A 22,148-nucleotide genomic window follows, 5' to 3' on the forward strand; every position below is an offset into this window, starting at 1 on the left:
CATATAGAAAAGAAATGGGTACTCTGCCTCCTTCAGCAGCTTGCCAATCTTTGTGTATGAGCTTAGACAATGGGTGTTGGCAGCCGAGTCAACCATGGCCATCACTACAGCACAGAGCATGGTAGGATACTGGACTAGAAAGCATGAATTTAAATCCCACCATGGCAAGTTGTGAAAATGAAGTAAATAAAGCTACAATTTGTGGGCTAACATTAGAAAATCTGACCATAGCTGGGACCCTTGCTGTTTGCAGTGTACATTATGCCTCCGATAGTCATGTCTAAATCATTAATCAGTAAGTTTGCGGATGACACAATTGGTGTCGTCGTTCAGTGAGGAGGAAAGCCTTAGGTTACAGGACATTGTAGATGGGCTGGAGAGATGGGTGGAGCCGTGAAAAATAGAATTTAATCCCGAGAAGTGTGTGAGGTGATGCATTTTGGAAGGACTAACAAGGCAAGGGAATATACAATGGATGGTAGGACCCTAAGAAGTAGAGAGGGTCAGAGGGACCTTGGTGTACTTGTCCATAGATCACTGAAGGCAACAGCACGGGTAGATAAGGTGTTTAGGAAGGCATATGGGATACTTGCCTTTATTAGCCGAGACATAGAATATAAGAGGAGGGAGGTTATGATGGAGTTGTATAAAAACGCTAGCTAGGCCACAGCTGGCATACTGTACTGTTGTGGGCACCAAAATATAGGAAGGATGTGATTGCTTTGGAGAGGGTGCAGAGAAGATTCACCAGGCTCTTGCCTGGGCTGGAGCATTTCAGCTATGAAGAGAGAGCGGATAGACTAGGGTTGTTTTCCTTAGAGCAGATAAGGCGGAGGGGGGACCTGATTGAGGTATACAAAATTATGAAGGGCATTGATAGGATAGATAGGAAGAAAGTTTTTCCCTTAGTGGAGGGGTCAATAATCAGGGGACATAGATTTAAGGTAAGGGGCAGGGAGTTTAGAGGGGATTTGAGGAAAAACAAAATTCACTCAGAGGGTGGTTGGAATCTGGACACACTGCCTGAAGGGGTGATAGAGGCAGGAACCCTCAACATTTTATTATTTAGATGAGAAATTGAAATGCCACAGCATACAAGGCTACGGGCCAAGTGCTGGATGAGCCAGTTTTGCCAATTAGATCATGGCTGATCTGTACCACAACTTCATTCACCTGCCTTTGCTCCATATCCCTCAATACCATTGCCTAAAAAAAACTAACCATGGTCTTAAATTTTACTTGACTTAGCATCCAGGGGGATAGAGCTCCAAATTTCCACTACCCTATGATTTCACTCTTAAATAGGCCAGCTCTAATTTTACTATGCTCCCTTGTTCTGGAGTAACTAAATTACAGAAACTATTTCCTGTATTGATCCTATTGTTACATATAAGTAACTGGTTTACTAATGTCCTTCAGGGCAAGAACCTGCCATTTCTACCTAGTTTGGCTTACACCTGACCCCAGTCCCACATTATGTGGTTGATTCTCAATACCCCCTGACGTTGTCTAGCAAGTCAATTAATTGTTACAAAAGACACCTTCAAGAGCAGGAACCCACCCCAGGAATGCCCACAGCCTGAGAAGACGAAGCTGAATCCTCTTCTAACCTGATGTTCCAGCAGGCAGCAACCAGAAGCAAATTGGTGGGTAACATACACCCACCCCCTCCTCTCCATAACCTTAAGCCAATTGACTCCAGTTACGATCAGATAACTCTATACAGATCAGGCACCGAACCTTCCGGTCAGTAACACACCATCTTTCCCATCATTGCCACTGATGGAGAACCTCCAGTGTAAGGAGATTCCCACAATGAGTACACGGAGTACTTTCAACTAGAACCTCTGAATAAAATGAAAACAGCAACTGCCAGTGATTGTGCTGAGAAACTGGTTTTATTTACACATATCCATGAGGTGAATAAGGTTCACATCCTTTAATTCCACAGGAACATTTATACATATTTGGCTGCCATAATGCAGGTTTAAATAAAAAGGAAAATGGCCATCAGCAATTGAAATACTTGAATGATAATTATCCTAGTTTGTGTCTGTAACAGATGTTTTCATACAAAGATTCAATAGCAAACATATTAAAAATAGGACATCAATATTGAGCAGTAGGTTTTAAAACCTGTCCAAAGACAACTGCATTTTGCTAACAAACAGTAATGGGAAACCATTTCAATGGATACAAGGATTCTGGCATAGTATTGACTTTGATTGAGTTACAGATGGAACAAAGGCGATTTCTGAACCCTCAAATCTTTGGCAACAGTGCTGAAATACTCTGCCTCTTTCCATTGATTGCATTTTAGTCCAGATACCAGAGTATCCACAATGAAAAGGAATCGGTCCCATCTACAATGTGTTTCTGTAACTTTTTCTCCCCTCAAGTAGATACAGGTCTGAATATTTTTAGTCATGGGTGTTACAATCAGTTGTTTCAAACAAAATTCTTCCAAGAAGCCCCTCCCTGCATCACAACCACACAGGTAATGTTTGGAAGCCCGAGGTGGAGGAAATTGCCTGAGGTATCAGCTCAGTGACATGTGGAGAGGAGATGCGCTATTTAAATAAATGGTCACTGTAAAAACCAATGTTAGCTAGGTAAGTGAAGGATTGAAATTCCTTTGAATTTCACACCCACCACCCCACCGAACCGTTGATGAATGAAGAGTTTAATTCAAGGGTAGACGAAGAGTAAAGATATTTGAAGTAGTTTTTAATTTGAGGTGGCAGTGCCCATTATTTGAAATCACTGGTGCTACAAATGGCATGCACACTCTAAAACATAGATGCAATGTTCAAAACAGAAGATGGCTTTTCATCCCGATATTTAAAAAATGTCTTCTAGAAACCCAAGGAAATTACAGTGACTTGCCAGTAGATGGAGTGCTGGATAACAGATTGCTTAATGGATCCCATATCTTGCAACCTATAGAATATTATTTCAGCACATCGTTGGTGTATTTGTCAACTTTCGCATCCTCCTATTTCCTCTCCTAAAGGCACTGATGCAAGCTGGGGTATGGTGCCATGGGTGTTAGCAACACTATGCTCACTCAAATGGCCATTCTTCATGTGACCCTTGACAGTGAGAGCCAGTAGTTAATTCAACTGTTGAGGATAATATCACAGCTGAATTAAAGTTTGCTCCTGCCCTGCCCAACACAGGGAGGGGGAGGGACACACACACACACACAGAGACAGACACACACACACACACACACACAGAGACAGACACACACACACACACACACACACAGAGACAGACACACACACACACACACACACACACACACAGAGACAGACACACACACACACACACACACACACAGAGACAGGGACACACACACACAGAGACAGACACACACACACACACACACACACACAGAGAGACAGACACACACACACAGAGACAGGGACACACACACACAGAGACAGACACACACACACACACACACAGAGACAGACACACACACACACACACACAGAGACAGACACACACACACACACACACACACACAGAGACAGGGACACACACACACACACAGACAGGGACACACACACACACACAGACAGGGACACACACACACACACAGACAGGGACACACACACACACAGAGACAGGGACACACACACACACAGAGACAGGGACACACACACACACAGAGACAGGGACACACACACACAGAGACAGGGACACACACACACAGAGACAGGGACACACACACACAGAGACAGGGACACACACACACAGAGACAGGGACACACACACACACAGAGACAGGGACACACACACACACAGAGACAGGGACACACACACACACAGAGACAGGGACACACACACACACAGAGACAGGGACACACACACACACAGAGACAGGGACACACACACACACAGAGACAGGGACACACACACACACAGAGACAGGGACACACACACACAGAGACAGGGACACACACACACAGAGACAGGGACACACACACACAGAGACAGGGACACACACACACAGAGACAGGGACACACACACACAGAGACAGGGACACACACACACAGAGACAGGGACACACACACACACAGAGACAGGGACACACACACACACAGAGACAGGGACACACACACACACAGAGACAGGGACACACACACACACAGAGACAGGGACACACACACACACAGAGACAGGGACACACACACACACAGAGACAGGGACACACACAGAGACAGGGACACACACAGAGACAGGGACACACACAGAGACAGGGACACACACAGAGACAGGGACACACACAGAGACAGGGACACACACAGAGACAGGGACACACCGCTGAATAACATATCAAGAGCAGGAAACCTGGCTGATTTTTTTTTGCTTTATAACCCAAACGTGGTCAATTGTAGAGTTTAACCCACACTCCAGGCAACACCAGCAGAGTTTAGGCAACAAAACCTGGGAGGCTCCTGATGTGTGAAGCTTAGTACTACACCAGGCAGGGGCTTTTATCTATCAACCCATCAGGATCACCTAATGTGCCTTATCTGCTAAGAATGTTGTGAAAACCGGCATTAAGGGACTTATGTAACATAAGGGTCCATTTGGAAATGCAACACAAATTACTGTATCCTGCTGCTCCACTAAGACCGAGCAGTTTAAAAATGAGAAACCTCAAAACATTCACAACGCCACACGAAATTGTATCTTTACTTGTCTGATTTACACATTAAATATATATAAGACTGTACAGTTAAGTACAGGAGGTTACAGTCTCACATAAAAGCAATTCTCCCACATAAGCATTTTTGATATAAACTGTATTGATGCTTTGAATGATGCTCTAAAGAGCCTGCTTTCAGAAAGTCACACCCTGAAATATTTTGTATCTAGATATATAAAAACACCAATTTAAAATGATACAATTGTTGGTCTTAGTCCCTGACCAGTTGCATTCCAAATCTGGCATTAAAAGTGTACAGTACTTAAATTTAACTCCATTTTAGATCAGCTACCTGTTCTTGTTTTCGTAAGGGGGCATGTTCACTGATGCACCAAACGGTCTTAAACTGAGTTAAGGAAAAGGTCTTTAATGGGCACAAAGCCTGAGCGGAGTTTAACAAAGTGGGGAAAAAAGACAATTAGGATTACAGTGCTTAAAATCTGATGAGGGCTCTTCACACAAATGACTCAATAGCAACTATTAATTGGATATTAAATACATTGCCATTTTTTAGCATCAGCTGCTCCTGTCACAGCTTCAATGAACATTTCCAATCAGTGAAATAGCTTTAATCCATACTGAAACAGAAAAGCTATATAGAGGAATGAGGCTGCAAACTAATTTAGTACAAAACTAGATAGTGCCAGGTACTGTTTCAGTAGCGAGGGCAGATCATACAGGTGTAAAATGCACAGCTTTTACATGCACCAATGACAAGATGACACATATAGCTAACAGGCAAGTTTGGATGCGTGTTTTCTCCCCCTTTCCCCCAGACCCATATGCACATCCTTTTTTCTATTCAAATATTGGAAAACCAGCAGTTTTTGTGTCAAGATTTTCATTTCATAGAATTATCGAGTGTGCCACCCAAACTAACACAACACTCCTCATTAATGATCTGTTAATAGTCTCAAGTTTGTTTGGAGGGATGGAGTAGCAAAATTCTCTAATTATAGGCTTCCACATGGGTAGGAACAGAAAAGGCAAAATTCACAGTAGGGCAGGGAAGTACATAGCTGCCAAAACATTTTAGATTCAGGGAACCCAGCCAGATGCAAGAGTGAAGATTTACTTTGACAACCAAAGTGTTTACCCCATGGATATTATGAAGAGTTGTTTACTACAGCAAGGCTGCTCGAAATGGACAATTAAATAGTCTAACTATCTTACAAACAGGTACTTGTCCTCCCTCCTCAAGGTGCTGACTCCGACTTGCATGATGCTGCACAGGCATCAGTTGCTCTCCAGTATGTCTCTCAAGTGATCTTAAGCGATAGCCCAGACAAGCTGTTAATATCTGTGCACACGATCATTATGGCCAAGTCAAATTCTGTCTACACTGAACATCCACACAAGTGTACTGTCTATAGGAGTCTCTTCAGTATGATCAAAAGCAGAAGCCCCAATTATTTTCCTTTAAAACCCAGAGGTGTTCTTAGTATCTGTTCACCCCCTAGCCACCAGATCAAATTCCACTAACCCCCTCATTTTTTAAGTGGGGGATTACCTACAGATTGTTTTTAAAAAGAGGATCACTTGGTGACAAGTTGGTTCAAAGCTGATTTACAAAATGGATAATTGAGGGGCTCAAGTGACACCTTTAAACAAATTTGGGGCTTTTGCCAATGCACTGAACTCAAGAGACTACTACAGGCTATAACTCACTCCAACACTTAGTGGCTAGGTTACTTATGTATTCAAGTAGTTATGATCACCATTGTTCAGAAACATCCATCACAGGGTCTTCCGAAGACCAGAAAGATTGTTGTGCTACAAGTCAAGCAGATACCATAGTTGGTTGGACGCAATTTGCCAAATGCATCTCTCCAGGAGAAAGGCTAGTGAGCATTTTCTTCTTGTGGTATTGACAACGACATAACCATTATTTATCACGATGAGGACAATTAAAGTTGTCCATTTTTATATAACAATTTTCAGCAGGTTCACATTTAAAAAACAAATATCCATCTGTGATTATGACATTTAAACAAAGCTGATTGGTGCAAATAGGAACAAATGTTCTATGCATTTTTAAGAACCAAAATATTTTCAGCAATTTTCTATATGAACTTGAAATAGTTATAGTGCAAACATCACATCAAAAACTGGTGCCACCATCTGATTGGGGAATTGGGTGGATCAAGATGCAAAGGAAAACTTTTTTTTTCCTTTCAGAATATAAGAAAAAAAAAATGTTGAATTTTTTAAGCTCATTTACATTAATAAATTTAGTTCTTGCTCCCCAGCACTTCCTGTATAATCAGCCGGTGGTCCTCACAAAGAAAAACAAAACACACTATGGAAACAGAGTCCAAAAACCAACATGCAAAAAGGACAATGGTCATTAGAAGGCAGCAGATACATGGTGCAACCTTGCATACCTTCAAGAAAATTTCCAATTTTTTTTTAAAAAGTTAAATTAAGAGTGAATACATTGGAGAATAACCATTGGGTAGAACACTGACCTTTTGCTTCATTAATTTAAGTTTAAAATGAATCAATCATTCATTCACTGTCAATTTGATACACAGATGCACTGCTTCTTTGCAGACACCAGAAAAATATCATCCAGGGCATTGAAGGGTCTACTTCCCCCCATACATCCTCTCAATGTCATTGAGGTAGTGGTTCTTTATTTCTTTCCGTTTCAGCTTGAAGGCGTCCGTTACCAAACCAGTCTCTGGAGTCCATGGCTCTGGGCTCAAACGCACCTTCACGGGAACTTCAAACTTCTCTAATTTACCTGTCAAAAAAAAAATGCGCTTATACTATAGAAGGTCTACAGGTTTTTAAAAATTGCCTCTCTCCATTAGGTTCTCCCCATAACAAGCATATCTCAAACTTGCTCAGGTATTTTCTACCCTAGAGGAAAGGGGCCGTTACAACCCAGCCTCTTCCCTTCTCAAGTCTTTTTGAAATGACTCGGGAGAATCAGGAACATTAGAAGACATGTATGCAATCCCTGCCTTTCCTGCTTTCAGCTTCATGGCAGCACACTAAACACAACAACCTACTGTGCCAAGAGGTCACCAAGCATTTTGTTCTGCAGCTTAATTTGGAGATGTAACACCCCAGTAGTTTGAAGAAAATGGTATTCAATGTAAGTTAGGAGTCATTTCGACTGTCATATGTATTTTAAAGAGTGAACAAATATTTCTCCTAGTTTTTCCACCGTTGTCTATATTTCAGCACTGATCATATATTCCAATTAAAAATAAATTAAAATACACATATAGATGTTCCATTTTTAAGCCTGATCGGTCAGCTGTACTAAGTAGAGGCCGGTCAGCTATACTCACTGGATGCTGATGCTTCTTTGATCTCCCGCAGCACCTCAGCTTCCATCTTGCTATCATTACAAATTTCCTCCCAAGTTCCCTGAACTTGTTTCTGTTCCGCAAGAGCAGTCAGTTTCTTCTGATTGGGTACCACAAAACTAATCACATAAGATTGTTCACTATGAAGAAAAGAAGAATGTGGGTTTAGGTTCAACCACAAGGGGTGTTAGAAATCAGAATTTGATTATTTGCTTATTACACATAAATTACACACTTTTTCTCCATTATGCTTTCTGCAATATCATCCAGAGACTAAAAACTTGCAAAATTTCTACCAATTGACATGAATATAATTGTTTTGTATCCTGAGATCATTCAAATTTGTACGATTATTAAATACTTCTTCCCCCGTTCCCCAACTGGAGCTTCGAATCATTCCTCAGTTTTGAGTTGATAAATGATCCTCTAATGCTGTTCTGAAAGTAGGCTACTAGAGTGTGCAAAAATTCTTCATTTCCTGTGTTCAGCCATAGACCAATATGCATGTCTTGCAAGTAAGTGACTGGCATCTTATACTAGTACTCCAGCCCCCTGCACCATTGCAAGGATAAGGATGAATCAAATGACAGTGGGAACCTTTTAATTCCTATATGAAATGTACATCAATTATTCAATTAGTAGTACAGAACTTGAGTATTGCTGAAAATAGAGACATGCTGTCGAAGCTTTTCGACTTGCACTCATTAGGTATCATATTTCCTGCCCAAATCTGCACTCTGTCAAGGACATTATTCTTCGTACTACATTACGATGACCAATACTGCACACAACGCTCCAACTGAGTTCTAACCACTGCCATACAATATTATTTGCCTTTTCATTACACTGAATTCCCAACTCCTTTCCTGGTCAGTACAGGGTTACATACGAACATATGAATTAGGAGCAGCAGTAGGCCATTCGGCCCCTCGAGCTTGCTCTGCCATTCAATAAGTTCATGAACTAATTACTCCACATTTCAACCTACCCTCGATAACCTTTCACCCCCTTGCTTATCAAGAATCTATCTACCTCTGCATTAAAAGTATTCAAAGACTCTGCTTCCACTGCCTTTTGAGGAAGAGAATTCCAAAGACTCACGACACTGAAACAATTTCTCCTCATCTCCATCTTAAATGGGTGATCCCTTATTTTTAAATAGTGACCCCTAGTTCTAGATTCTCCCACAAGGACAAACAGCTTTTCCACATCCATCCTGTCAAGACCCCTCAGGTTCTTGTATGTTTCAATCCGCCTCTTACTCTAAATTCCAGTTGATACAAGCCTAGCCTGTCCAATCTTTCCCTGTAAGACAGCCCGCCCATTCCAGGTATAAGTCTAGTAAACTTTCTCTGTACTGCCTACAACGCATTTACATCCTTCCTTAAATAAGACCAGTATTGTACACAGTACTGCAGATGTGGTCTCACCAATGCCCTGTATAGCTGAAGCATAACCTCCCTACTTTTGTATTCAATTCCCCTCGCAATAAGTGACAACATTCTATTAGCTTTCCTAATTACGTGGTGTACTTGCATACTAACCTTTTGCGATTCATGCACTAAGACACACAGATCCCTCTGCATCTGAACTCTGCAATTTCTCACCTTTAGATAATATGCTTTTTTATTCTTCCTGCCAAAGTGGACAATTTCACACTTTCCCGCATTATACTCCATTTGCCAGGTCTTTGCCTACTCACTTAACCTATCTATATCTCTTTGTAGCCCCCTTATGTCCTCTTCACAAGTTACTTTCCTACCTATCTTGGTGTCATCAGCAAATTTAGCAATCAGACCTTCAGTCCCTTCATCTAAGTCATTTATATAAATTGTAAAAAGTTGAGGCCCCAGCAATGATCCCTGTGGCACACCACTCGTTACATCTTGCCAACCATAAAATGACCCATTTATGCCTGTTTCCTGTTAGCTAGCCCCTACACCATGAGCTTTTATTTTTTGCAATAATCTTTGATGTGATAGATTTCCAGAAGGCATTTGATAAGGCAAGTACAATACATCCCCTTTATCCACAGCACATGTAACTCCCTCAAAGAACTCTAATAAATTGGTTAAACATGATTTCCCTTTCACAAAACCATGTTGACTCTGCTTTATTACCTTGAATTTTTCTGAATACCCTGCTATACCAACTTCTAACATTTTCTCCAAGACAGATGTTAAGCTAACTGGCCTGTAGTTTCCTGCTTTCAGTCTCCCTCCCTTTTTGAATAAAGGAGTTACATTCACTATTTTCCCCAATGGAACCTTGCCCGAATCTAGGGAATTTTGGAAAATTAAAACTAACACATCAACTATCTCACTAGCCACTTCTTTTAATCCCTTAGGATGAAGTCCATTAGGACCCGGGGACTTGTCAGCCCGCAGCTCCAACAATTTGTTCAGTACCACTCCACTAGTGATTGTAACTTTGAGTTCCTCCCTCCCTTCCATTTCCTGACTTACAGCTAATACTGGGATGTTACTTGTATCCTCAATAGTGAAGACTGATGCAAAATATCTGTTCAATTCATCTGACATCTGGGTTATGACTGTTCCATTTAACACATTCCTTGCTCTCATTAAAATGGTTTTATATCTACACCCATTCATTACATTAGTTTTCAGCTGGCCCGCTTCCCAAAAAAAATATTACCAAACACCTTTGGACACCTGACAAATGGAAAAACATCTGTAACTTTATAATTCATCGCAGAATGCAATTATGGGATTGTGATAGAAATTTGATCTTACCTGTTTGCATATGCACAAATATTATCAATGAGGGAACAGCTCTTTAAGGCAGACTCAACTTTGCCCAAAGACACGTATTCTCCAGCTTGTAGCTTTACTAAATCTTTCTTGCGATCTATAGAACAAACAGATATATTGCCACAAAATGAGCTCAGACTCATGAAAAACTAGACAGAGAATGATGGATAAGTCACTAATATTGTAGCTCCAAACACTAAACTAAATTTAAAAAAAACACAGCCTAAAAAAAAAAAGAGATTAAAGGTAGAAATCTCACCCAGGTGTTCATATGATAATTGAACAAGAGCAAAATCCAGGCAGTATATAACTACCTGAACTCCAAGACACAATTACAGCCTTGAAAAAATAACTAAGTAACTCACTGTGAAGATCCCATTAGCAGTCAAGGTTTGCTTTTCAAAAGAAACTGGATAGTTCTTATGTCGTTAGAGCAAAGTCATTTACATAATGCACTAAAGTCTCCATACTAAATTTGCCAAAATCCAGCAAACATTCCCACTGAAATCATGATTTTCTTCTAGTTCTGTCCTGGACTGAAGGTGAGCACCATCAGGGACTCATTCTTCATCAGCTGGCCCAGATAGTAATTGGCAAGGTATGTAACAGGGAAGACATCACAGCTAATCCAGACTGTGTATTCATCCAAAGCCCAGAAATGCAGCACCAGATAGTGATAAGCCACGGACACAGCTGATTGCTCTGCCACAGAAGTCAATTCCAACTGCTCATTGCCACCCAGGGTAAAACAGTACACTTAGCATTGACGAGGGATCAAGCCTAGGCCCTTCTTGGTCCAGATGTTACAGTATTACACACTGGTATACTTAGCATAGGGCTATTAAGGCAGCCACAAAAGGAACAGATATTTTCTGAAATTCAAAGCAAAATCGGGTCCGTATTTCAGTCTTGGGCTTCCCCTTCTGAAACTCAAACCCAATTCTCCCATAAAAGGTTATGCCTTCCCACTGTCACTTACCAATTATCTGCAAGCAGCCATCTGGGTGGAATTCACCAACATCTCCTGTGCAAAACCAACGCTGACCATTGTTGTCCTCAAAAAAGTCATCACTGGATTTGTTTGTTTTGAAGTACCCCATAGCCACATTTGGTCCACCAATCAGAATTTCTCCTCTTGGATTGGGCAGGTCATGAGTAGTGTATCCACCTAGAGTTTAACAATAAGGACCAGCAAGTAATGAAGACTACAATGGAACTCTTACTGAAGCTTTCAGAAGCTTATTGCGGTTCATTCAATAAAACACAGGTTATTTAACAACACATACGCACCCACCCACTTCATGATTGCTCACAGTTTCTATAAACTGCAGCTAAAACTTCGCAGATTAGCAGCACAATCCATTTTGTTATTTACATATAAAAAAAATTCTGCTCCTGATGACTCATTTGGAAAATGCACAGAAAACTCAAGTACTACTGACTGTACCAACCTAGAATGACCCAGTTCAACCCTGGTCTGTGCCACATTTGTTGATTTGTTAATGGTAGGTAGAAGTTCCAAAGGCCCTGGCCATGGAAAGGGGAAGACAGGCAAAGGTCATGAACCTGATCATTAACTAGTGACCCGGTCAGAAACACAGGGAATCTTGTGAACAGTAATAGAGGACCATTCGGCCCATTGTGCCTATGTCAGCTCTTTCAAAGAGCTATCCAATTAATCTCACATTCCTGCTCTTTCCCCATAGTCCTGTTGATACAGTCACTTGGGCAAAGTAACAGATGCTGCCACTTATCATGGAATCATATTCCCACCTCAACTCAAGGTACAGAGTAACATTAAAGAACATGATTGACTGTGGAATTGTTCCCCACACTTGTGACAGAGCTCCTGTACTACAGGTCAATGTCACAACATCGTTACATCCTTCCCTTCACAAGTTCTGCATCCAGTGTGGAAAAGCATGCAGGTCAGTGGTGCGATGTCGATCAAGGGGTTTCAATTCTTGCCACTAATGATGCAGTGCCAAGACATGGACGCCTACTCCAGATGAATTACACAGTCAGCCCAAGGTAAGTTCACGTGTAGATTTTGTATAAGCACCTTCTTCCCAGTCTCTCAGCTTGATTTCACAACAGATAAGTGGGGCTCCAACTCTGCCTGTGCTGTAGTCCAATACTAAAAATTACAAAAACACCATGAGTTAGATTTTGAAATCCTTTCAGTGACAGGAGTAATAAATTAAATAAAGGTTGAATTTGCTGACAACATAACCACTAGGTGGCGCTGTACTAACATGTGCAAATGCAGCCTGTTCCACTGAAAAGTCACTGTCTGCGATGTTTAGGCAGCTGCCAGGATTTTAAAGATGCCGCTGCTCAATTTGTCACAGAAAAACAACTTCAACCCATGGCAGCACACAATGGACATGTTTGATACTCGGAGAACATTGCGCTATTTAAAGTCTCATCAGAAGGACAGCACCTTTGACAGTGCTGCACACCCTCCGTAATTCTGTGAGGTTTCAGTACCATCCCACTCTCCGGCCATTAACTCCCCACCAGCTCCCCCACCCCTCCAGATACTAGCTCTACACTGCGGGCCGCTTCCCTCCACTCGCTCCTACATCGCTCCGTCACCCTTCGCGGTCTGCTTTGCTTCTTCGGGTGGAGTGAGTGGACGAGAGGAGGGAAGCTGCCCGCAGCCTACAGCTATGACCTGGAGGGATTTTGGTGGGGGGGGGGGGAGAGGGGGGCGTGAGGGAAGAAGTGGGGAGCGAACGGCTGGAGAGCTGGGGGGGGAGAAAAAGAGAGCATTTTCCTGCGTCTGTTAGTCCTGACAAGGCAAGGTGTAGGCTGCACCTGCGCAGCATCTCAGCGCACAGGAGAACGTTTGTGCATATGCACAACTTGGAGCGCGCTGATGCCAGCAGGCCGCTGCGTTGTCAGGAGTCATGACGCCATAGCTCTGTACATTTGCACCTAATCATGCAGATAAACAAGGAAGCTTTATGCATACCACCAGATTCCAATGCTAAGACATGCATTAAGCCTATCAGCATCCTCTTTCCACTTGAGAGATTGGTATTTAACAGTACATTCCTCTTGTTAAAGCAGGTGTGCATTTTTTAATACCTGCACCAGCACACAGTGCAGCATTAAACAAGCACTATTAATTCACTGGAAAAGGTGATGTTTATAAGTAGTAACAGCAGCAACACTATCTAATGTAGCAGGATGACAATGCAGTACTGCAATCTAGACAGTCATTTATGGCACAAAAGGAGGCCATTTGACCCATCGAGTCCATGCTGGCTCTCCACAGAGCTATCCAGTCAGTCCCACTCCCCCCGCTCGATTCCTGTAGCCCTGCAAGTTTACTTCCTTCAAGTGCCCATCCAATTTCCTTTAGAAGTCATTGATTGCCCATAAGGGTGTTGGAAGCAGAGACAGAGTTCCAGGTCATAGAACCTTTAATTGTGTATTAAGTACCCACTGCATAAAAAAGCTCTTCCTCATATTCCCACTGCATCTCTTGCACAAAAATTTCAATCTGTGTTCCCTAGTCCTTGTATCATTAGTTAACGGGAACAGTTTTTCCTAGTCTAACTTAGCTAAGCTAGTCGTAATCTTGTTCACCACTATTAAATCTCTCTCAATCTTCTTTGCGCGAAGGAGAACAACTGAAGCTTTTCCAAACTAACTTGTCAATTATGACAATTTTGAGTTTAAACAATACTGCCCTGTAAAAAGACAAATTTTGTTTTTTAAACTTCAGAAAACAGTGTTACTGAAAAGATGCTGAAGCTCAGTTTAAGAGCTTCATTTTCAGAAGTTTTCCTTGTCCCAAACACTTCACAGATGGGAGGCACAGAAAAGGGAAAGAAGCTAAATATAGTGACAGTTCTTGGAAAAGCCAGCAGAAAATCCAACATACTAGGAGCAGATATGAGCTAACTGCATAATAATTATTGCTTCCAAGTGTTACTCATGATAGAAACTCTGACCACCGATACAGGCATTCAAAACCCCTAAAATACTGTACTTATAGTGGGAGCTGTCGTCAGCAATGGCCAACCTGACATGGATTGATCAACAGGTTGCACTGTCTTGCTTTCAGATGCTGACTGACCTGCTGTTTCATATCTGCTCCATTTAAAAGTTGAAAGCCATGAGCTAGAAACAATTTCCAAATCATAACGGCATTTTGCCAAGCACATTTGCCTCCTTATTTATTAAGCCACATGAAACAAGAAAAGCAAAAACTCATCAGTAGCTCTCCTACAGGACTTTAGTAACTTCTTAGAGAGAACACACACAAACACAGCTAAAAAATAAAAATGGGTTGGCACTTAATGTAAGCACTAGAGAAATGTTGATAATTATTTAAAATAAAAAGCAGTTAGGGGAGAATAAAAAACATTGTTTCAATTAATCAGGCAAATAACTTAAGCCATTTCCCCACAATTATTAAATGTTTCCAATTAGCTTCCTGAGAGCACTTCTCTTGGCCTCCCAGAAGCACAATTTTCTGTGATAACTCAAGCACTCACCTTCGGTGATGGTTCCAGCCCCACACGTTTCAGTCAAGCCATAACCTTGACCGACTGGACAGCAAAAACACACATTCATAAACCTTTGTGTTTGCGGGGAAAGAGGTGCCCCTCCAGACAGCATCATTCGAACATTTCCTCCCAACAGGGCTTTCACTTTTTTAAATAATATCCTATCAAACACAAAAAACCCTTGAAAATTGGTCTCAAATGATATTTAGTATTGTAATTCCAAATACCCAAAATTATAGTACAGAACATATATCTGCAAACTCAAATTTCCCTTATAAAAGTACATAAAACATGTATATAGCACCTTTAACAATAAAATGTCTCAAGGTGCTTCACAGAAGCATTATAAAACAAAATGACACCAAGCCACATAAGGAGATAGTATGTCAAACGACCAAAAGCTTGGTCAAACAGGTACGTTTTAAGGAAAGTCTTACAGGAGGAAAGTGAAGTAGAGAGACAGAGAGATTTAGGGAGGAGATTACACAGCTTAAGGTCGAGGCAACTGAAGGCACAGCCACCAATGGTGCAGCGATTACAATCAAGGATGCGCAAGAGGTCAGAATTATAGGAGCACACATATCTGAGGGCTGGAGGAGATAACAGAGGTCGGGAGGGATAGGCCATGGAGGGATTTTAAAACAAGGATGAGAATTGTAAAGTCAAGGCGTTGCGTGACCGGGAGCCAATGTAGATTAGTGAGCACAGGGTGATAGGTGAACAGGACTTGGTGTGAGTTATGACACAGGTAGCAGAGTTTTGGATGACCTCAAGTTTACAGAGAGTAGAAATTGGGAGACCAGCCGGGATTTCATTGGACTGGTCAAGTCTAGAGGCGACAAAGACATGAACAAGGGTTTCAGCAATGAGCTGAGATGGGGCAAAGTCAGGCGATGTTACGGAGGTGGAATAGGCAGTGTGAATATGTGGTCACAAGCTCATCTCTGGGTCAAATACAACACCAAGGTTGTGAATAGATTGGTTTAGTTTCAGGAGGAAGAGGGTCAGTAGCTCGGGAACAGTTTGGAGTAGGGACCGAAAACAATGGCTTCAGTCTTCCCAATATTTTTGTGGATCCAGTACTGAATGTCAGATAAGTAGTCTGATTTGCTTTTAGCAACAATTCAGGAGTCAAGAGAGCTGGTGGTGAGATAGAGCTGGGTGTCGTCAGCATGCGCGTGAAAATTACCATTATGCTTTCAGATGTTGCTGTTGAGGGGCAGAATGTAGATGAAGCATTCAGGTGCAGCAAGAAGTTAGGAAGGCAAATGGCCTTCATTGCATGAGGATTTGAGTACAGGAGCAAGGATGTCTTACTGCAGTTATACAGGACCTTGGTAAGACCACATCTGGAGTATTGTGTACAGTTTTGGTCTCCTTATCGGAAGGATGGATGTTCTTGCCATGGAGGGAATGCAAAGATGATTTACTAGGCTGATTCCTGGGATGGCAGGATTGGTGTATGAGGAGGGATTGGGTTGACTAGGCCTATATTCACTAGAGTTTAGGAGAATGAGAGGGGATCTCTTGAAACTTATAAAATTCTAACAGGACTAGACAGGCTAGATGCAGGGAGTAGGTTTCCGATGGCTGGGGAGTCCAGAGCCAGGAGTCACAGTCTCAGGATACGGGGTATGCCATTTAGAACCGAGATGAGGAGAAATTTCTTCACTCAGGAGGATGGTGAACCTGTGGAATTCTCTACCGCAGAAGGCAGTGGAGGCCAAGTCATTAAATATGTTCAAGAAGGAGATAGATATATTTCTTAATGCCAAAGAAATCAAGGGATATGGGGAGAAAGTGGGAACAGGGTACTGAATTAGACGATCAGCCATGATCTTTTTTTGAATGGCGGAGCAGGCACAAAGGGCTGAATGGTCTACTCCTGCTCCTATTTTCTATGTTTCTAAATAGAAGGGGGCCAAGGATAGATCCTTGGGGAATACCAGAGGTAACAGTGTGGGCACAGGAAGAGAAGCCACAAAAATAAAGTTTTATTAAATATAGTTCCCAGAAATACATTTGGAAAAACAATTCCATACTTTAGACAAAATAGCAACATGTGTATTTGGAATAGATAGCTGACAATATGTTATAATGTTCTGCTGACTGGACACCCACTTTGCATCCTGTGTCAACATGATCTCATCCAAAACTCTGCTGCCCATGTTCTAACTTGCAACAAGTCCCATTCACCCATCAATGCAATGTTTGCTGACCGACATTGGCTCCTGTCCAGAAACGGCTCGATTTTAAAAGTCACCCTGGTTTTCAAATCCCTCCATGGTCTCGCCTCTCCATATCTCTAACCTTGTTCCTAATCTGCGCTCCTCCAATTCTGGCCTCTTGTGCATCCCTGATTGTTCCACCATTGATGGTCGTGGCTTCAGATGCCTCGGTAGGAAGCTCTGGAATTCTGACCCTAAACCTCTCCACCTCTCATTCTTCCTTTAAAATGCTCTTTAAAATCTATCTTTGACCAAGCTTTTCATTATCTGCCTGAATAGATATTGGTTTGGTGTCAAATTGTTTGATAACTCTCCTGTGAAGCATATTGGGATGTTTTACTATATTAAAAGGTGCCTTAGAAATGAAAGTTGCTGTACAAGTTAACAGAGTACTGAGATTTCAGTAAACACAACACAAATTTCCGATCAGCTATAATTTTTAAAAAATTAATTCATGAGATGTGAACGTCACTGGCTAGGCCAGCATTTATTTCCCATCTTAACTGCTCGAGAAGGTGATGAGCCATCTTCTTGTACTGCTACAGTTCACGTGGGGTAGGTAGACCCATAGTGCTGTTAGGAAGAGAGTTCCAGGATTTTGTGACAGTGAAGGAACGGCTATATAGTTCCAAGTCAGGATGGCGTGAGACTTGGAGGGGAACTTGCAAGTGTTTCCGTCTGCTGCCCTTGTTCTTCTAGGTTGTAGATGTCACAGGTTTGAAAGGTGCCGAAGCAGCCTTGGCAAGTTGCTGCAGTACATCTTGTAGACAATACATACGTTTCCACTGTGTGTCAGTGGTTGATGGATTGAATGTTTAAGATAGTGGATGGGGTGCCGATCAAGCGGGCTACTTGGTCCTGGATGGTGTCCAGCTTCTGGAGTATTGCAGCTGCAATTATCCAGGCAAGTGGAGAGTATTCCAACACACTCCTGACTTGTGCCTTGTAGATGGTGGACAGGCATTGGGAAGTTTGGAGGAGAGTTACCCGCTGCAGAATTCTCAGCCTCTGAACTGCTTCCGTAGCCGCAGTATTTAATATGGCTACTCCAGTTAAGTTTCTGGTCAAATCTATCACACAATTTTGTTAGTATTATTTCAGTTATCATCGAAATACACAAGACATAGATGACCAGAGAACTGAGCAACATTTGCAGAATTGGATGCCCATGAAAATAGCTGATGGATGCTCTGATACAAAAAGCAGCCAAGAAACGATACAGCATTCAAATTTATTACTGAAAAAGCAAAATTCTGATAGACTCCTCAGTGCAGAGCTCTATAGTGGATTTGCAATCCCACCTTTATAAGTCTGGGTATGAAATTAACAGTCTTAGAGGTCTTTTAATGATAATCCCCATCCCATTGACCAGAAACAACCATCACTGGGCCAAAAACCTGGAATTCACCAGTACTTTGGGTCTTCTAAGTGCACGAAGAGCTCCAAAATGGCATCCACGACGCGCACAAACCTTTGGGGGGGTGAATCGCACCAGTTGCCATATTGGTGAGGGTGTTAGTGTGCATGCAGTGAATAGCCAGTAGAAATATCCAGAGTAGATCATGACGGCAATCAGAGTCCAATGTTGATTTGACACCAGCAGTGCCATTTTGGAGCTCAACGCTGTAGCCAATGACCTGTGTAAACTCAGAGCATTCAGCAGCAGAAAGATATCCCCATTTTATAAATTAAACCATGCAATATTGCATACAAAAGTCAATTAATCTCCCGAGTGAATTCCATTCGTGCTTGCCTTCTGTGTGCCTTTGCCTGCCCTAGAGCTCCTATGGAGTGATACCCAGTGGCTGCAGCATTGTTGGTAGAAGGCTGCTAACTTTCAGTGGAGGATCACCTCAAGCAACTTGAAGCCAAGAAGACCTGGCTGCAGACTGCACCATCTCCTCCTGTTTAAGACTAGCACTGGCATTGTGCATGTTAAGCCTTTGTCAGCTGTCCTAACTGATTGCACTCTGTTTCTTAAAAAGGGCAAAATCAATTTGCATCGCACCACCACAATGGCCCATCTCCACTTTGGTTTGAAACTTTTTTTAAAAAGTAGGAAATAGAAGATGCTCTCGTTTTGGTGATATTTAACCTACTCACAACAATTAATTAATGGGGATCAAGTTTTAATGAAATCGCACAGTTTCCTTACATGTTGCAGAGGGGGGCATCGTAACCTCGCTTTATCTGCTCCAATTTGTAATCATATCCTAGTTTAAATAGGGTTCTCTGTACATAGTTCATCTCCTGCACCTTGCTCATCACATTCTTATAAATTCGGTCCATTATTTCCTAAAAGATGAAAGCAGAGAGTTATTAAGGGGGTGAAACATCCAATGACAACAGTTTTCTGCTCATCCACGATCTCCCGCATGGCAGCTCATTTAAATAGTCGGGGTGGACGGCACCCACCCACCCCCACCCCAAATCATGTGGAGGGGGTGGGCTGTCTGACATCAGCAATGGTGTCAACTGCCTGCGCACAGGCGCTGGCGCCATTTTTAAAGGACAGCCAGCCCCGCCAGCGTATTTGAATTTTTTAAAGATACACCCCTCCAAAGATTTATTTGATAAATTTCTAACGCCTCTTTCCCACCCCACAAAAACAGTTACATTAACTATTTGCCCTTCCCCCCCCCCCCCGCCAAAACGCTTGCCTTTTAAATCCGACCTGCCCACCACCACCCCCAGACTGCACAAAAGTTTAACGTTCATCTCTTCCCACCATCCCCTGCACCCATTACGTTTATTTGACCCCCGTTCCCCACCCCCCACACTCAAATCTCAATTCCTCCCCACTCCCCACCAGCGCAATGCCGGTTTTCCCCAGATCGGGAATTGAAGGCGAGGGATTGCCGGCCGTTGCAATGAGGATCGCAGTGGGCCCAGAAGATTAAAGGCAAGTTTATTTTAATTAATTCATCCCGTTCACTTAAATGTTGTAATTCAGTTCCCGTTGCCCATCAGTGGGGGGGGGGGGGGGGGGGCCGCCACAGAGCCTTGTTGCTGCCAGAAGGATCAGATTGGGTCCTCGCGTTGGCCTCCATGGTGGGCCTGTGCCAGAACAGCCGCTCCCCCCAAACCGCCACAGAGCTCAATGTTGTGGGCTTGGTAAAATCCAGCCCATGGTCTGTAACTGTAATACTGGATCAATTATTTTCATTTTTTGACAGCAAACTTTCAATTACTTTCCTTTCCCCGACATGTCACAAATGAATTAATGATAATAAAGCAAATGTGAAAGTGATCAGTCATTAGGGATCATTGTTACTTTACCACCACCTTCTTTTGCATTACAACATATTGTGCCAAACTGGCGTATCAGAGCCTACTTAAAGTAAACTAAAGGTTTTGAATCCGCACAACCAATCAAGCCCTGATTATTCTTTATGGATAAGTACAATTTGAGTGGGTTTTACTAAAAATTACCCTCCAGGTTGACAAGCTTAACATACACATAAAAGCTCAGACTATTTACTCACTGGAACTGCTGCCATCAGTGTTGGCTTCAGGACGGAACAATCACCTTTACTGCCCTTTTTGATTTTAGTCGCCTGTGAACCAATAGAAGTAAACAAAATTGAACAATGGCGCACTAACAAGACGCCCACTTGTTCAATCCTACATTCAGCCAATGCACAAACTGAAGCAGTCAGTAAATTAAATCAATGCAATAACATACAAGTTCAGAAAGAATGCAGAGCAAATGTACAGCGGACACTGGATCAGTGAAAAATAACCTCCCACTTTAAATAAAAGGTCATTTACACCTTGGGTAACTGTAAAAGTACGTGATTCCATTGATATTGTGCAAGAAAATTCCCCTTGTTATTGAATAAGAAATTCATGAAGTGGTGTATAGCTTTATAAAACTATCTTCTGCCCACAACTTTATTGCAGTCTAACCAAAAACTACTTCTCCTGAGTGATTTTGGAGAAGCCTTTTAGAAAGTCTGAAACATTGCTCACCTGGTCAGACAGGGTTTGGGGAGAAGAGTAACCAATTCGACAGCCATAAGCAACACAGGAGATTTCTGCAGTAAGCTCCAGCACATGAGCTAATGGCAGATATCCAATATATGTATCTTTGGGTCTAGAAAAAGATAACATTTGGCACATTTAGTCAACTCTACAAAAGGACTGTTACTGAAACATTCAATTTATTCAGCATAAGAAATTAGTTTTAGCCCTAAACAATTTGGTATTTACAGAATGCAAGAGTGAAGTATTTATTAGTGAAATTTGTCAAAGCTTGGGATTTAGGTTTCAAAATTTCATGAACTTTTGCCCTTTCTTTTAAGGATGCATCTAAAGAACTGGCATTTAGAAAGACAATAAATTTTGAAAAATAAACACAAATTAGGTTTTTCCTACATACTCTGACTGGAACTATGAATGCAAAGTACAAATGCACCATCCCTAAAACACACAAGGTGCAGGTTTAAAAACAGAAAAAAAAATCAATAACCAAATAAAATAGACTAGAGGGAATGGGGGAAAAATAAAAAGGAACCACCCAACTTCTGAATATTAGACATACCCAGCTCCAGAATCTCTCACAAAAGGGAAGTCTTTCATTTAT

General features: G+C 42.0%; 1 protein-coding gene across 6 annotated transcripts in view; it reads right to left on the reverse strand.

Moving 5' to 3' along the window:
• Positions 1-1,879: 1,879 nt before the first annotated feature.
• The window catches only part of acsl4a (acyl-CoA synthetase long chain family member 4a), an 88,003-nt gene continuing 67,734 nt past the window's right edge, over positions 1,880-22,148 (reverse strand). For all 6 annotated transcript variants that reach the window (XM_068047294.1, XM_068047291.1, XM_068047289.1 and 3 more), the window contains 9 exons: positions 21,536-21,659; positions 21,049-21,120; positions 19,719-19,858; positions 15,324-15,496; positions 12,875-12,949; positions 11,792-11,980; positions 10,795-10,909; positions 8,024-8,181; positions 1,880-7,467 (listed from right to left, as the gene is read on the reverse strand). In XM_068047294.1, coding sequence (XP_067903395.1) covers positions 7,310-7,467; positions 8,024-8,181; positions 10,795-10,909; positions 11,792-11,980; positions 12,875-12,949; positions 15,324-15,496; positions 19,719-19,858; positions 21,049-21,120; positions 21,536-21,659 — 1,204 coding nt within the window. In that variant the 3' untranslated portion in view covers positions 1,880-7,309. The remainder of the gene's footprint in view (positions 7,468-8,023; positions 8,182-10,794; positions 10,910-11,791; positions 11,981-12,874; positions 12,950-15,323; positions 15,497-19,718; positions 19,859-21,048; positions 21,121-21,535; positions 21,660-22,148) is intronic.

This window comes from Heterodontus francisci, chromosome 15 (assembly GCF_036365525.1).
Source record: "Heterodontus francisci isolate sHetFra1 chromosome 15, sHetFra1.hap1, whole genome shotgun sequence".
Classification (NCBI taxonomy): Eukaryota; Metazoa; Chordata; class Chondrichthyes; order Heterodontiformes; family Heterodontidae; genus Heterodontus; species Heterodontus francisci.